The sequence below is a fragment of the Phaseolus vulgaris genome, chromosome 11 (genome assembly GCF_051622355.1).
Source record: "Phaseolus vulgaris cultivar YP4 chromosome 11, ASM5162235v1, whole genome shotgun sequence".
NCBI classification, from domain to species: Eukaryota; Viridiplantae; Streptophyta; class Magnoliopsida; order Fabales; family Fabaceae; genus Phaseolus; species Phaseolus vulgaris.
Genome location: NC_143508.1, coordinates 32935367 through 32953843, shown reverse-complemented (window position 1 = coordinate 32953843; position 18477 = coordinate 32935367). Strand labels below are relative to the sequence as shown.

Genomic DNA, 18477 nt, shown 5'->3' with positions numbered 1-18477 from the left:
CAGCCTCCACGCCGAAAATGCATTTCTCCGGGTTGAGCTTTAACTTGAACTTGGCGATCGTCGTGAACAACTCTTCCAAGTCTGCAACGTGCTTGCTTTTCTCCTGCGAGGTCACGACCATGTCATCGACGTAGGCTTGCACGTTCCTCCCCAGCATCGGTGCAAGTACTCGATCCATCAACCTCTGGTACGTGGCCCCCGCGTTCTTCAGCCCAAACGGCATCACCTTATAGCAGTAGCACGACCTCTCCGTCATGAAGGCTGTTTTTTCTTCATCCATGGGATGCATCTTGATCTGATTATAGCCCGAGAAGGCATCCAGGAAACTCAGCAGCTTGCACCCTGCAGCACTATCAACCAGGGCATCAATGCTTGGTAAAGGATACGAATCCTTCGGGCAAGCTTTGTTCAGATCGGTGAAATCGACGCACATGCGCCATTTCCCGTTACTCTTCTTCACCAGTACGACATTTGCCAACCATTCAGGGTACTGGACTTCCCTGATGTGGCCTGCAGCGAGGAGTTTCTGTGTCTCGTCCCTGATCGCCTGCCTCCTCTCTTCGTTGAATTTCCTTCTCCTTTGTCGCACCGGTCTCACCATGTTGTCCATCGCCAGATGATGGCACAAGAAGTCGGGATCGATCCCGAGCATGTCCGAAGCGGACCAAGCAAACGCGTCCAGATGCCGCTCAATCACCTTGGCGATCTGGTCCTGGAGATCGACCTCCAGAGATCTTCCGAGCTTGAAAACTTTCCCTCCGATCTCCTTCTCGAGCCACTGCTCGACAGGTTTGGGCCTGGATTCTCTGGCGATCACCGCCTTGGCGATTCCCAGTTCCCTCGCTTCCTCGGGGCGATTCCGCGCCTCTTCCTCCTCCAGGCCAGCCTCTCTCTCCCCCAGCTCAGCGTCTATCATCTCTACATCCCTTCCAGCGATATCCTCTGTTACCGGCGGTCTGGGCTTCACACCGGGAGGTGGGGTGGTTGTTACATAGCTCACGGACCTTTTGTTTTTCAGGCTATTCTCATAGCACCTTTTCGCTTCTTTCTGATCCGACTTGATCGTGATCACCACCAGTTCCATGGACGACAGCTTCACCTTCATGTGCCGAGTCGATGGAATTGCGCCTATCCTGTTAAGAGTGGGCCTTCCCAACAGGATGTTATATGCTGAAAGGGCGTTTACGATGAGGTACTTGATTTTCTCCGTCCTCGACCCAGCCTCATCTGTAAACGTGGTTCTCAGCTCAATGTACCCCCTGACCTCCACCTGGTCACCAGCGAATCCATATAAGCACCCTCCATAGGGCCTTAGCTGGTCAAGGGGCAATTCCAGCTGCGTGAAAGTCGGCCAGAACATCACGTCTGCCGAGCTCCCTTGGTCCACCAGAACTCGGTGGACCTTCCTCCCTGCTGTTATCAACGAAATAACTATGGGATCGTTGTCATGAGGCACAACGTCCCGAAGATCTTGCTTTGTGAACGTAATGTCCACCTCCGGCGAGTGGTCTTCAAACATGTCCACTGCCATCACCGATCGCGCATACTTTTTCCTCTGCGATGCGGTGCATCCACCACCTGAGAAACCCCCTGCAATGGTATGGATCTCCCCGTGGATTGGCATTTCGTGTTGCTGGGCTTCTCCACCCGCTGGCTGGGAACTCGATGCTCCCCCCGTCCTCCTGTCCAGCAGATAGTCATTTAGGAACCCGCTCTTAACCAGGTCGTCGAGCTGGTATCCTAAAGACAAACACGAGTCCAGGTTGTGGCCAAAACACTGGTGGAACTCGCACCAGGCGTCCGGCTTTGACCCCAGCACCTTGTCGCCCACCTTCTCAGGCGCCTTCAACCTAGCAGATATGTTAGGGATAGCAATCAGGTCCGCTAGTCCCATGACAAATTTGTGCTTAGGCGGGCGATTGTATTCCCGGCGTGCTGGTTGTTGGCGTGCTGGCTGTTGGCGCGCTTGGCTTCTTCCCTTATTTCTCCTATCGTAAGGATAGCGAGTCCTTTGGTCTTTCCTGGCTGTCGCCGCCGTTTCCAGCACCCTCTGCGGCTGGATCCTGGTCTGGGCGCGTGGTCTGGCGGGAGCCACGCTGCCTCTCTTCTCGGCGACTTCACTCTCGTCGGCGATGTGGGCCACCGCAAGTCGCCTGACTTCAGCAAACGTCGCTGGATGAGCCCTGATCAAGGCCTCGCAGAATGGCCCTGGCTGCACGCCCTTCTTGAAGGCATAAACCAGCATTTCTTCATCCTTGGCCGGCGATCTGACCATCTGCGCGCCGAAGCGATTGAGGTAGTCTCTGAGGGACTCCCCATGGTACTGCCTTATATCAAACAGATCATAGGACACCCTCGGCGGTGCCTTATTCACAATGTACTGCTCGACAAAGATTTTCGAGAATTGTTGAAAATTGGTTATGTGGCCATCAGGCAGGCTCACAAACCACTCCATCGCCGTTCCCTGGAGCGTACTCACGAACATCTTGCAGTAGACGGCGTCTGACCCTCCCGACAGCATCATCTGCGTGTGGAACGTGGTCAGATGAGCCTCTGGATCCTCCACGCTGGTAAAAACAGCTTTAACCGGGACTACACTCGTGGGAATAGGCGTGTCGGTAATCGCCTGAACAAAAGGCATTGGGAAAACACGAGGTGGCGTAGACGGTGCCACCTCTTCAGCAGAAGAACGTCCCTGCTGCTCCTGAAGAGCTCGCCGCAGCTCCTCAGTTACCTTGCTGAGCTCCTCGTTCCCGGCGCGAGAGGCGACCAGGTCCTCATGTATCCTTGCCTGCTCGACGCGCGAGGCTTTTACAGTTGCCTGCAACGAGCGCATCATCTCTGCCATCTGCGCCATGGTCATGGCGGCGTCGCCTTCAGCTGCGACGGGCGCCACGGGACTGGAACGATTGCTTCTCATCTTTCTCATTAACTTCAGCGAACCACAGAAATACAGCAAACAACACTTCAACCACGATCGAATCAGCGATCAACCGGAGAAAACTCAAGAAACCGCGCAAGAACCCAAGAACACCGCAAACCTTCGAAGAAAATTGCAGCTTCACCAAAAACCACCGTTTCCCCGCGAATCAACCAAGCAAATAAAAGAACTCGAATCCACCGATCGAAAAGCCAAACAAATGGTTCAAAACGCAAACTTCACCGAACGAAACTCAAAGAAACTACGAGCGACGGTCGCACCAGCACACAACCACGCCGAAAACCTCGAAAACTTCCACGAACTCACGCTGTGGATGGGAGCACGCTTTACACGGCCCCACGGTGGGCGCCTGATGATCCTGCCTGTTGACCGGAGCGCTGGAGAATGCCTCGTCAAAGGATCGACGTGCGCGCCGCTTCTCACTTCCGTTCCTCCTCTGGATCTATCTCAAGAACCTGCAAAGAAACGATGCGGCGCCGCTGCGGCCGATCGCACTCCGACGCTCAAGTCAGTGACGATATCACCAAATACTAAGAACGAGAACCGTGCAAATCCTCTCTCACTCGCAAGCGTAAAGTGTATGAACTGAACGTGCGTACCTCAGAAAGTCTGTTAAGAACTCTAATATACCTGGTGGTTTTCTCTCTCCTGGCAGTTACAGACTTGGACACGTGGCTCGCATCCGACTGTACACGTGCCATCATCTGGAGGCTCCCTGACTTGGCGCTGCTTCTACTCTTATTTTGGCTAAGTTATTTATGCATGGTACTGCCCAGTGCATAGCTAACTTAGGAGTGCGATCTCTACTGAAACTGGCGAGTTAGGGCCTTCATACACCTTCCCTGTGGTCTCGCCGGCCGCCTTCATAATCTGCTTCTCCTTCGCCTTCGGCGATGTGCTTATTCTGGCGATCTCCGACTGCTTGGTCGCCTGAGTCTACATCTGGCGACTTCATCTTCAACCTGGCGATCACCTATTCTGGTAAACTGGAAATCGGAACACGCCAACTTAACAATCGGCGACCACACGTGCCTTCCGACTTCCTTCCTATCTGCCAACCTGGCGCCTTGTCAACATGCCTACACTGTAGCAGGATGCCACGTCATCACACCCGTCCACCAGGGCGGTACAGAATCTAATACTTACTTGAGCGTCGGAGTGCCTTCGCAGGTACCCTCCCCCGCCCGACCGAAGGAGACACCAAGAAGGAACGACCAACTGAAGGAGACACCAAAAAGGAACCACCGACCGAAGGAGAAAAAGATAGACACGTCAGCAATCTCATTACATCAACCGACCGTGCCTGGGCCCCATTTCTCCAAACAGGTACAATTGGCGCCCACCGTGGGGCCGAGGCAAATCTTCAACTTTTTGAAGATATAATGGTTGCGACAAGAAACAACAACGACGCTATGGCAGAACAGATGACTATGATTCAAACCCTCCAAACTCAGATGGAGGAATTGCGACAAAAGGGGATGGAAGACCATCGCCGCCAAGAAGAAGAAATCGCCTTATTGAGAGAGCAGAATGCACGACTCCAGCAACAGGTCAATAATCCCGAACGAGAAGGCCAATCCCATATTGCCGACCGAACCGCCTCTCTCGTACCTACACCGACCAATACCAATCCTGCTTCCAGAGCTGAAACAGTCGAACGAAAGTCCAGTAAAAGGGGTCATCCTTTTACAGACAAAATTATCACCACACCACTTCCTGACAAATGGAGAGGTCTCGCTATTAAACTCTATGACGGCTCGACCGACCCGGACGAGCATTTAAATGTGTACAAGACGCAAATGACTTTGTATACCACAGATAATAATGTGTGGTGTAAAGTATTCCCCACGTCCCTTCAGGGAGAACCTCTTACTTGGTTTACAAAGCTGCCTCCGAACTCCATTGACGACTTTGACATCTTAGCTGTAAAATTCTCCACTCAATATGCCACCAGCCGACCGCATCACATGTCCTCCATGTCTCTCCTAGCGGTACAACAAGAAAAAGGTGAATCTCTCAGAACTTTTCTAGATAGATTTAACAAAGCATGTATGCACATCCGAGGACTCAAGCAGGAAGTTGCATTGCACCATTTAGTCTCGGCCATCCGGCCGAGCCGTTTTACTGAAAGTCTCATCAAGAAGCCGCCTCAAGACATGGAAGACCTTCGAACTCGAGCAACCAAATTCATGCAAATTGAAGAACACATCGATTACCACCAACGGTTCAAAACCGTCGGATCTGGAGTCCTCAAAGATCAAACCCCGAACAAAGAAAGAGAAGTCGAAACCGATCGAACCATCCGAATCACTCCAAGATCCGACCGGAGCAGAGGAGGCCGAATCCCCAGGTTTAACAGTTATACCCCCTTAACTGTGCCGAGGGGACGAGCCCTAGATGAAGCACTACAAACAGACTTAATCCCGATATTGAAGCAATATCAAACGCCACCGAATGCAGACACCGCTAAGCATTGTCAATACCATCGAAACTTCGGCCACACGACCGAAGGATGTCAGGCGTTGAAGGACAAGATCGAAGAGCTCATCCAGGCTGGTCATTTGAGACAGTTCGTTAAGAGGACAAGAAATTCAAGATCTCCACCACGAAGTACCGACCGTTCATCTCGTGATGTGAGCCGGTCATACCGTAACGATTACAAACGCCGAACCGACCATAACCAGGCTTCGCGGAAACGCAGTGAAAGTCCCGTTCGGCGTACACGCGCCCGCAGCACAAGTCCCGACCGAAACACCCGCCCTCGCCAACGAGTCCGCGAAGTCATCAACATGATTGCCGGACCCGTTAACTTGGGCGAATCGAACCAGGAAACAAATTATATAGCCGGGGGCTTTGCTGGCGGCGGGTGCTCAAATTCCGCCCGAAAGAAACATCTCCGGGACATCCAGTCCGCTCATGCTACCACAAGGAGGCGTCCACACATACCTCCGATCACCTTCACTGACGATGATTTTACAGCTATAGATCCAGCCCAGGACGACCCTATGGTAATCACTGTAGAAATTGACAAGTTCGAAATTGCCAAGACCTTGGTCGACCAAGGTAGCTCAGTCGACATATTATACTGGGAAATCTTCAAGAAAATGCGCATCCCCGAATCAGAAATTCAACCCTATAACGAACAAATTGTAGGGTTCTCAGGTGAACGGGTCGACACTAAGGGGTATATAGACTTGTATACAACCTTCGGTGAGGAAGACGGTCTCCACAAAACGATAAACGTACGATATCTGCTAGTTAACGCCCAGACTTCCTACAACATCCTGCTCGGCCGACCGTCTATCAACAGATTAAAAGCCATTGTCTCCACCCCACACTTAGCCATGAAATTCCCTTCGGCCAATAACGACATTGCAACCATCCATGTCGATCAAAAAACCGCTAGAGAATGCTATGTCGCAAGTTTGAAAAGTGAGCCAACTCGACGACTCTACACAACCAATCCGGACGACCGAGTCCCGCAAAAACGAGGGCGATCCCCCACACGGCGTTCCGGACGACACATGTCCCGTCGTCAGATGATAGCCCTTGTTGACCTCGACCCTCGCATGGACGATCCCCGTATGGAAGCAGGAGAAGACTTGCATCCATTCCCGCTTCGCGATGATCGCCACATTACGCACATCGGCACTTCGCTGAAACCGGACGACCGAATGGCCATCGAAATGTAAAGCTATCTCCGAAATGAGGAGTCCCAACTCCATTCAAGAAATTCAGAGACTTATCGGCCGACTCACCGCTCTATCCAGATTTGTCCCTAAACTTGCCGAACGAACGAGACCCATCGTCCGACTATTGAAAAAAGCATCCCGCTTTGAATGGTCGACCGAATGCGAAGAAATTTTCCTCCAGTTGAAAACTTTTCTATCTTCTCCGCCGGTCATCCAGAAACCGGACGTCCGAGAGCCCATCATAGTCTACCTCGCTGTTTCACACGAAGTTGTCAGTTCGGTCTTAGTGCAAGAAATTAATTTGGAAGAACGACCAGTTTATTTCGTCAGCCGCGCCCTCCATGGCGCCGAAATCCGATACCAAACGATCGAAAAAGTAGCTATGGCCCTCGTTATTACCGCCCGACGAATGCGGATGTATTTTGAAAATCATCGCATTATTGTTCGGACAAATTACCCCATCGTAAAAATCCTCACTAAACCAGATTTAGCCGGACGAATGATCGGATGGACGATAGAACTGTCCGAATTCCATATCCAGTACCAACCACGAGGGGCCATCAAGTCGCAAGCTCTTGCTGATTTCGCAGCCGAACTCACTCCTTCCTCAGCCGAGACTGAACACTCATCGTGGGTCCTATACGTGGACGGATCCTCCAACGAAAGGTCGTGCGGCGCTGGAGTCGTTTTGGAAGGTCCCGGCGAGATTGTCATTGAGCAAGCCCTAAAATTCGACTTCAAAACTTCAAACAATCAGGCCGAATATGAAGCCATTTTAGCCGGTCTACGCCTCGCTCAAGAATTGGAAATCACCAAGTTAATTTGTAAAAGTGATTCCAGGCTAGTCATCGGTCAACTTAATGACGAATATGAAGTCCGAGAAAGCTTTTTACAGCGATACTATCACTTAGTCAAACAGTCGATGAACACCTTTTCTGAAATTTCTATGCAGCACGTTCGACGCGATCACAATACCCGCGCAGACGCCTTGTCCCGGTTAGCAACCACGAAGTGTAAAGGAATGCATCGGTCGGTCATCCATGTTACGCTTGCACGCCCAAGCATCGACCTACAGGAATGCCTAACGACCGACGCGGAATCTACTTGGATTACCCCAATCAAGCAATATTTACTCGACGGCACATGTAGTCCTCTCGGCGAAAAAACCATGAAGCTGCAGGCCGCCCGTTTTGTCTTAATCGACGACGACCTCTATCGCCGAGGTTATACCCAACCACTCCTTAAATGTTTGACACCAGATCAAGCTTCCTATGTCATCCAAGAGTTGCACGAAGGAATTTGCGGAACTCACTCCGGCGCACGGACAATGGCTGCCAAAGTATTCCGGGCCGGATACTACTGGCTGACCATCCAAGGTGACTGCACCAATTTCGTCCAAAAATGTCTTAAATGCCAAGAGTTTGGCACTTTGTCCCATCAAAAGCCTGAGGAACTCCATTTTATGTTATCACCTTGGCCGTTCGTCCAATGGGGTATGGACATCATTGGTCCTTTCGCCCCCGGTAAAGGCCAGTGTAAATTCTTACTAGTCGGCATTGATTACTTCACCAAGTGGATCGAAGCCGAGCCCCTGACTGCAATCACCGCCCGCAATGTTCAAAATTTCGTATGGAAAAATATCGTTTGCCGCTTCGGGCTTCCACAAATCATCATCACCGATAACGGTCGGCAATTCACCGACCGAACGTTAGCTGAATTTTACGAGAAGCTCCACATCAAACACATCACTAGTTCAGTCGAACATCCGCAAACAAACGGACAGGCAGAAGCTGCAAACAAGGTCATTTTGAACGAACTGAAGAAACGTCTCGGCCCAGCAAAGGGCAACTGGACTGAAGAACTCTTAGAAGTCTTATGGGCATATCGTTGTACTCCTCAGACGACTACACAAGAAACGCCGTACAGCCTAACGTATGGCACCGAAGCTATGATCCCCGTCGAGATTGGCGAACCCTCTCTCCGCCGGCAAACCCTTGATCTTGATCTAAACAAGGAAAGCCTCTCGGTCGGCCTTGATCTCATCAACGAACTCCGGGACAAGTGTAGAATTAGAGAAGAAGCATGCAAAATTCGGGCGGCCAGACGATACAACTCCAAAGTTAAACCAAGATTGTTCCACAAAGGCGACTTAGTATGGCGAATGCGGAGCAGCGCTCGGAAGGAAGGAGGCAAGTTCTCCAGCAATTAGGAAGGACCTTTCCGCATAGCAGATACGGCAGCCGGTGGAGCCTATTACTTAGAACATTTATCTGGGAAAGACATACCGAGAACGTGGAATGCCACGCATCTCAAATTTTATTACAGTTGAACTTAATAAAAAGTGTACTCTTTCCTCGCTTGGTCGGTTTTTCCCTAAGGAGGGTTTACGATCGAGAAGGTTTTAACGAGACACTATAAACTCAAATAAGTCTCACTCCTTTTATTACTCCCAATTTATGCCTCGTCCGGCATCCGAATTAACATTACTTTATCGTAATCAGGGTTATTTATGCCTCGTCCGGCATCCGAATTTATATTACTTTAAAGTAATACGGATTATTTATGCCTCGTTCGGCATCCAAATTAATATGACTTTAAAGTAATAAGGGTTATTTATGCCTCATTCGGCATCCAAATTAACTTATTACTTTAATCAGAATTATTTATGCCTCGGTCGGCATCCAAATTAACATTTGAGAATTATTTATGCCTCGATGGGCATCCAAATTAACATTAAAGAAAATTATTTATGCCTCGTTCGGCATCAGAATTATCTTATTACTTTAATGTAATCAGAATTATCTATGCCTCGTCCGACATCAGAATTATCTTATTACTTTAATGTAATCAGAATTATCTATGCCTCATTCGGCATCAGAATTATCTTATTACTTTAATGTAATCAGAATTATCTATGCCTCGTTCGGCATCAGAATTATCTTATTACTTTAATGTAATCAGAATTATCTATGCCTCGTTCGGCATCAGAATTATCTTATTACTTTAATGTAATCAGAATTATCTATGCCTCGTTCGGCATCAGGATTATCTTATTACTTTAATGTAATCAGAATTATCTATGCCTCGTTCGGCATCAGAATTATCTTATTACTTTAATGTAATCAGAATTATCTATGCCTCGTTCGGCATCAGAATTATCTTATTACTTTAATGTAATCAGAATTATCTATGCCTCGTTCGGCATCAGAATTATCTTATTACTTTAATGTAATCAGAATTATTTATGCCTCGTTCGGCATCAGAATTATCTTATTACTTTAATGTAATCGGAATTATCTATTCCTCGTTCGGCATCAGAATTATCTTATTACTTTAACGTAATCGGAATTATCTATGCCTCGTTCGGCATCAAAATTATCTTATTACTTTAACGTAATCGGAATTATCTATGCCTCGTTCGGCATCAAAATTATCTTATTACTTTAATGTAATCAGAATTATCTATGCCTCGTTCGGCACTCGAATTATCTTATTATACCAATTGGAATTATTTGTGCCTCATTCGACATCCAAATTACCTTATTCTTTCGAAAATCGAAATTACCTATGCCTCGTTCGGCACCCGAATTCGTAAATCATTACTTATATAAATCAAACCACATTTAGAAATTATCGTTCGGCCTACGCACTACAAATATTAGCTGAAATTATAAAATATTCAAATTGCAAGTGTGTATTGCCCACATGTCGGGCCCAGCAATTTTCTATGGCATATTGTTCATTAACTCTTCAAAAGAGGCGTCCGGCTGTGGGCCAGGGGTCTCCGCCTCGGCCTCCTCATCTAAATTATCATCGGAGTTGACCGGCACCAGCTTTCCATCAACTACTATTTTTTCTATGTCGTACCGGTCGTCCTCCAGGGGTGCTCCATGAAGGCAGGCCGCTTGTCCGATGCCTAACCGAAAATATTCTTCGCTAATGCGAACGTCCCGTCATTCCGTTAAATTTAATGTCTGACACCTCGAAAGGCACAACAATCATTACGACTCTTCGGCTTTTATTCACCTCGAGCCTGGGGGGCAAGTGTACCGGTAGGCACCGAACGTATGCACTTGACCGACCGACCGACCGAATGCACAATAAATGTAAGGGCATTTATGTGACAAGCTAAGGTGGTTAAGATACACCTCCGAAGAATAAGGAATATGCGTTTAAAGAAGATGTGGTTAAGATACACCTCCGAAAAATAAGGAATATGCGTTTAAAGAAGATATGTTCCCCGGGTATTCCGGAGCACGACTGGCAAGACATATCCATAACCACCATGAGCCCAAGGGACAGAAAGCCCATTAGACAATCCTATAAATACTATGCTCAAGCCAGAGAAAGGTACGTTTTCATTCACTTACGAAATCGCGCTTAGAATCTAATACTTACTTGAGCGTCGGAGTGCCTTCGCAGGTACCCTCCCCCGCCCGACCGAAGGAGACACCAAGAAGGAACGACCAACTGAAGGAGACACCAAAAAGGAACCACCGACCGAAGGAGAAAAAGATAGACACGTCAGCAATCTCATTACATCAACCGACCGTGCCTGGGCCCCATTTCTCCAAACAGGTACAGTTTGGAATCTAAGGTGCAATGTTTTGTTTTACATTGCAACAAAGAACAATAGTGATCTCACCGTAATCTAAGTCCAAACATATGCTACTATATTATGTTGTTTATAAAGTTACATAACATATACTATAAATAATGAGTTTGGTTTCGAGTTTATAACCACACACATAATTTCACTTGACTTTTATAACATTTTATTTGTTACGTAAATTTATTTTTCAGATAATGTATTTAGTATTGTTATGTGGAATATTTGGTATCAGGGATTTTAATATCAATATGTACACTCTCTCAAACATAATTTTTAAATATCCTTGGATCAAGGCAAATTGTCTAGGTTGTGATATATTTTTTTTCAACAAGTCCAGTTATCCATTTATGAAGGAAAGATTTTAGTCTTTAAGTTCTAGAGTTTAGGGTTTATGGTGATAAACTCTCTTGTTTTAATTTTGTTTTAGTTATTTGGTTGTTTTGTTTTGGACTTTTTTTCTGCAATTTTGTCATTCTATTTTTCTTAGTTTATTTTCTGCCATTATTTTATTCAAGGGGTCTTAACTCTCAGCTTCACTATTCATTCGTTTCACAATTCATTGAATAAGATTTTATCGGTTGATACCGGACGAGTCAATCATTCGGTCATGATGACCGACCACATTATTTTACATTAAAGACTTCTAATAAACAACAACAATAACAATTATGGAAACTCCTTGCAATTTATAAGCATGACCTACCGAATCCGGATGACACTTCCGAGAAATCAACTAATATTGATTTAAGTAAAGATATTAATTAATTAAAGATATTGTCCCAAGAAATTATTTAACACTGATTTAATGAAGAAATTGACTAGTTGAAGATATTATTCAAATATATTGCCTTATAAATCAGGGAATCATAATAGAGATTATATAACACTGATATTTGATAGATTCGGCCCAACACAACAGAAGACCCATGACTAAACACTATAAATAAACCATCCACAGAGGTGTAAGGTACGCTTTTACCAGTTTTACAATACACTCTCTTAATACAAAATACTTACTTGATCGCAAGAGTGCTTTTTTCAGGTCAACCCCGTCCTACCAGTTTTGCATATGGTTGTCTCTTTTTTGCAGCAATGGCTTTGGTGTCAACATGATCTTGCCTCTTTTTTCTTTTCTTACTTGTTCTTTCTATTCTTTTTTCTCTCAACAATTGATACAAAGTTTTCTCTATCTTCATTTGAATGAAAATTTTGCTACACTGATGACTTTTTACGGCAAGTGTACCGCTTTGTCAGAAGTAATAATTGTCCCTAAGGAAGGATATCGATCCCACAAGGAACAGTGAATTATCACGTACAATAATCGCTAAATATAGAACAAAAAAATTAAAAGTATGTTGAAAGTGATTGTGTTAGCGATGATCAATAAGAAAAAAAAAACAAAGAATTGGTTGTTTCAAGTTGGAAAAATAGGGATTAGGTTTCATCTCTCTCACTCTCCTGTATTTTGATTAGCATGTCAATATTAAATTCTTTGATTGAAATTGATGCCCGTATAAAAATCATTTATATCGATTCCTCGCATATAAAATCCTTAAGAATGTTCCCTAACAATCAATCCATCACATAATTATAAAAACAACTTAGAACGAAGCTCAAACGTTAATAACAATTAACATTTCAAGTCTATTCCTAACACTCAAATATGTTAAGTATTGTTGTTTAGGTCAGAACCCTAAAAATACTTTTCAGTCAGATTTAAGATTCTCAATTTGTTACAGAAAATTAAAAGTAAAACAACAATATCAATAATCAATCAAGAACTAAATATTTCAATATAAGATATCACCTCAATACATAAGAGTTAGAGCATATTACTCCCAATCCCCATGGGTAGAATTTGCCACGCATACTTCTACCACCTTCCATTCTCCCAATTGGGTTACAATTCACTCTATGGTGTTTTCCTCTCAATCTTGCACTCTAAGATTGAGCCTTTAGCCCCATATTTATCCTAGTTTTCTAGGGTTAGGTTGCTTCCTGGGTCGCGCTAATGAGCTAAGTGATAAAACATAAAAAAAGCCCAATTTTTTTTTGCATCTTTTTCCATTCTGAGACCTTCCAACTTTCTCTTCTTAGCTCAAATTATTCTCCTTTACTCCAAATCTTCAATCCTCCCCAGAAATATGCAATTAACACCAAATTTGGGAATAAAATGCTCTTATTCAAATAAAACTCATAAAATATAAAAAGGTATAAATTCATAAATTAGGAATTATTTTATATGTAAATTAACAATAAATCCTCATAAGTGATTATCTTTTAATATGAAATATTACTAAAATTAGACACTTCCTATTTCCTGGTGGTTTCTGCTCTCTTCTTTAGTGGTCGAGGGTGGCTCCGTTGAAATAGAGGGGACCCTACCTGTTGATTGCACTCTGACGATCAAGTCAGTACTGGGCTAAGAAACAGTAATGTATGTAAAGCAGTTTCAGTCTTAGAAACGACGTACATTTCTAGGGTTCTTACCAACCTTTATATAGGTTGTGTTTAAGTCAACTTCCTGTCCCACGAGGATCTTTCCTTAAGTGGAATTAGGGTTACTGGTGAGGCATCTTGTGACGCATTACACAAGCTTAGCGCAACCGCAACACATGACCTTCCTCTTTTGGAGTGCAAAATCCTAACAGTATGGCCGCCAGGGTACCAACTCATGTACCAGCGTTGCGGGCCATCTATTCTATGGGTGTCCTAAGTATTCACGTGTCATGCATGCAGTCTTTCCTTGGAAACCCTAACCTTTCCGGGCCTTTGCGCCTCCAAGGATTATTTACTTGTGCTAGACCTGAACGTACTATACACACCACATGCATGAACCATCTCGTGACTTAGGTCCTTCTTACATCTGGATGATAGCTTGTCATTATTTCTGGGGCCCACTTACGTGGCCCACTAGGACGACCAGACCACCGAGGTCTGATGTCATGTCTGATGCCAATCTCTGCAGCCGATGTTCGAGGTCTGGCCAGTACAAGCCCCCAGGCTCGAGCTGTAACTTGTTTCAGCGAAAAGGCTAAGTGATCGCCCACGACGACCTACGTGACGCTTGAGTGACAGGATGTGAACAATGCACCGAGGTGACATTTCACCATACTCTTTCATTAGCGTACACGTGGCCAGATCAACGATGGAGGCTTGTTGTCGCTTGCGCTTCTTCTATACGTTAAACCCTTCGATTCTCCCGCTCCTTTGCACTGTTCCATTACTTCACTTAGGAATTTCATTTCTTTGAAAACCCTATTTCTTAGAACGCTTTGCTCTCTCTCCTCGCTTACTCCAACTCTTCGAATCGCGATTACTTCAAGGTATGCCCTTTACTTCCTTATCGCCCTCGTCTTACTATTCTAATCCTCATAACATGCTTTAACTGTTCTGGGACTGTTTATGTTTTCTGAACTTTATTAGTTTTGTTCATCGTTTTCGTATTTCTCTGTTTTTCTGGGGCGCGCATATTTACTTCTCTGAACCTTCGTTTTTTTCTTCTTTTTTAACTTTTCCTCTTGAGATGGCTCGATCGAACCCTACTCCACCCTCAACTCCAACCTCAACTCCAAACACTTCAACTCCAAACCCAACTCCTCCTCCTTTTTATTATAAGTCCTTGTACCGCTGGGCACCTAACAACCTCTTAGAGGAAACCTCTAGCTTTACCACTCCCGCAAGCATCACAACCTATAGGAAAAACGAAACTTGTCATAAATCCCGCATCTTCGGAAGGGAGCATGACAAATTTGTGAGGATCGTGCCTTGCAAGGTAGGTGAACCTGTTTGTTGAGATGAGTCTTCGGACTCGGAGGGACCATTTTGTTTTATCTACTCCACCGTGTTCAAAAGACTCTCCCTTCGCTTACCCTTCATTGGCTTTGAGCGAGCCCTCCTCACTGAAGTCAACATCGCCCCTGCCCAGCTACACCTAAACAGTTGGGCGTTTGTTAGTGCCTTCTCGATCTTGTGCCACTGCCTCAACCATCAGTGGACGTGTTTCTATGTTTCTTCAAAGCTAAGAGCCCAGGCAAAAATTTGTGGGTGAGCTTCAACGGAGTAGTTGGGAGGGTTCTGTTGACACTCTTTTGGCAATCATACAAAGACTTTAAGGGGAAGTTCTTCAAAGTTTGGTGCAACAAGAGGGACCCCACCCTCTTGGACGAGTTTCCCCTCTATTGGGAGGAGAAGCCTAAGCTCAAAAAGCCCAGATGCCTCGAGGACTTACCCCCACGAGAACGAGAGGTGTGCGACCTCCTCTCTGGTCTCCAAGCACCTTAAGGGCTATATTGGTACTTGTTCGCCTCTGCTTCTGCTCATGTTTCTTTTGCTTGTGCGCTTTACTTGGTTCAAATTCTTATGTGTTTCATCTTCTTGTGCAGGCATGGTACTTAACGTTGAGAAAAGGAGGGAGCTAGCTGTTGTGGCTCTTCAACTCAAGGCTGCTTCAGGCCCTTCTATCGTCAATGCCTCTGCCCCTGCCACCTTTGCTCTAGGCCCTTCTGCCCTAGCTCTCATAGACCAAAGGCAGAAAGGGGTGGTTGAGGCCACTACTTCCGAAGATGAAGACACCTGCTCTGGTCTCGTCTTCAAAAGTAAACGAAAGGGTGAAACCGCGGTTCCTTCCTTCAGGGAGCACCAACCTAGCGCTTCTCCCCCTCGCAACCTTGTGGTGTAGGAGGGTAGGGGGAGAGTGCCTCAGGGGGCGATCGTAGTGCGCCTCCTACTGACCGGCATGCCTTCCTTCAACGGACCCTGCAATCCTTCCAAGATCAGGAGAGGATGACCCCCTACTAGAGCACGCATCAAAGTGTCTTAGGGATATTCTTGTTGCATCCAGCCTCACCTTGTCTAGGATGTAGAAGCTGAGGGAGGCAGCCAGCCGAGACGCCCTTCAAGTCAAAGAACTTAGACGTCGCAAGACTGCCCTGTACTTGGAGGTATCGGAGCTTCGCCAATCTCAGCTAGCGACTAAGAAGCTTATGTTCGAGAAGTCCCAGGAAGCTCTGGGACTCATGCCAAGGTCTTGGACCTTTGAACTGAAGTGATTGGATTGAAGGAAGAGGGGGTCAAGTTGCAGGAGAAATCTACTAAGCTTGAGGAGGAGTCAGCTCAACTCAAGGACAAATCATCGCACCTGGAGGAGCAGCTTTGCACGCTGAAAGAAGAGTTAGCCCGTAAGGACGAGCTCTTCCAACAGACTAAGGAGGAGCTCACCAACGACGACGCTGAGTCATGCACCGCAGGGTTTGAAGATGCCATAGCTCAGGTTGCTTGTGTGCATCCTGGGGTGGATCTCTCCTAAACTGGGCTGGCGAAGAAGGTCGCAGATGGGCAGCTGGTGGATGCTGATTCGTGTTGATTTCTCTTTGTAATTATCTGGCCATCTAATGAACAATTGATAATTCGGTAAATATATATTTCTATTTATAAAATCTGGTTTCCTCCTGATCTGCTTCTTTATGTTTGTTGTTAGCTGCTTTGCTTGTGTCGAATTAGTCTAACAACGCTTTAGGGCATTTCCAACTTTAGTAGCACGTTTTTGACCTTAACCTTTCTTCAACGTATTAAGGTAGAGGCGGTGTTTGCTTGAACTCTTACTTAGCCATATCCTTTGTCAAAACGAAAGATAAGGAAGATGTTGTTCTCGACCTTGGCGTATAAAAGCAAGGGAGATCTTTAATTGGGAATCATACTGTTCTCGACCTTGTCTTACAAGACAAAGGAGAGGTTCTCTTTATCGGTCTCAACCTTTGTCGTATAAGGGCAAGGGAGATATTTAACTGGGAACCACATTGATCTTGTCTTACAAGACAAGAGAGAGGTTCTCTTTTACCGACCTCGTCCTTGCTGTATAGAGGCAAGGGAGGATTTTAACTAGGAACCGTACTGTTCTTGACCTTGGCGTTCCCACGCAAGAGGGAGGCTCACTAAGAACCATACTATTGTTTCTAACCCAAGGGAGAGGTTCGCTTTTACTTCATTGTACAACACATTTGCAAAGATATATCTTTTAACTGAAACTTTATTGGGTGATCTCATTAAAAAACCATGATAAGGGAAAAAGAGTGCCCCTAAATTGTGTACAATGAAACAATTATCTGAAATAAAACTTTAAATTTGCTATGTTCCAAGTTCGAGGAATTGTCCCACCTTCTAGGGTCTCGAGCTTGTACGCTCCGTTCCCAAGCGCCTCTGTCACATGGAATGGACCAGTCCACTTGGGAGATAACTTGTTCTCTAGCTGGTAGGGGCGGGCTTTTCGCATCACCAAGTCGGCGACCTGGAACTGCCGAGGTCTCAACTTGGAGTTGTACTTGTACTCCACCTTTCTCTTCAAGGCTTCAGCCTTGATACGAGCCTTCTCCCTAACTTGGATTTCTACAGGAATCATCGCGTTCGAACCATACACCAAGCTAAAGGGTGTTTCCTTGGTAGTGGACTAGGGAGTGGTGTGGTAAGCGCACACAAATCTAGGAACCTCTTCTGCCCAGGTCCCCTTGGCTTTTTCCAGCCTTCTCTTCAGACCTCTGAGCAGAACTCGGTTGGCAGACTCGACCTGCCCGTTTGTCTGAGGGTGCTCAACTGATGCAAACACCTGCTTTATTCCAAGCTCTGTGCACAACTTGCCCAACTATTGGCTTGTGATCCTGCCGGCAACTTGAACGTGGGTGAATCGCTTTGTAACACTTTCTGCCCTGTCTTCGCGACTGCGTCTCCTGAAGAATCACCTTCTGAACTCTCTCTCTCTGATGGCTTCAAAATGTGACCTGCAAAATACACAGACGGCGCCTCTAGCGGCCGTTTGCACTCCGACGATCAAGTTAGTTCAACAGAACCACCAGAAACTGGAAACTTAGTAAAATGTGTGTGTGTAGAACTTGCACTCTGTTTTTCGTCTCTCTCCCTCACTCTCACTCTGATTCTGCCTTTTATCTCTCTTTCCCTGCTCCTGGGCATAACAGAATTCTGTTATGCTTTTCTGGCATGTGTCAGAACCCTGTCATGCTTTTTCAGAGAAAGCGTACCTTCAGAATCAGCAATGGGGAGCGTGAGAGTCTGCGCATGTCTGCGCTTGGCTACGCCTGTCTGTACCTTTAGCGGTACGGAGTGCTCTTTTGTCTGGACCGCACCCCTCTCAGATGATGACACATGGAGGCCTGCAACTCACATCTAACCACACACGTGTCACTTACTGGAAGGGCTCTAGCGCCTCTCTTCGTCTGCCT

At 46.1% G+C, this 18477-nt stretch overlaps 1 protein-coding gene across 1 annotated transcript; it reads left to right on the top strand.

Annotated features, from left to right (window-relative positions):
- Positions 1 to 7015: 7015 nt before the first annotated feature.
- Positions 7016 to 16553, top strand: LOC150023203 (uncharacterized). Its single transcript, XM_090297756.1, has 3 exons — positions 7016 to 8822; positions 15631 to 15866; positions 16308 to 16553. The coding sequence occupies exons 1-3, from the start codon at positions 7016 to 7018 to the stop codon at positions 16551 to 16553; spliced, it is 2289 nt and encodes a 762-aa protein (XP_090153882.1).
- Positions 16554 to 18477: the final 1924 nt, after the last annotated feature.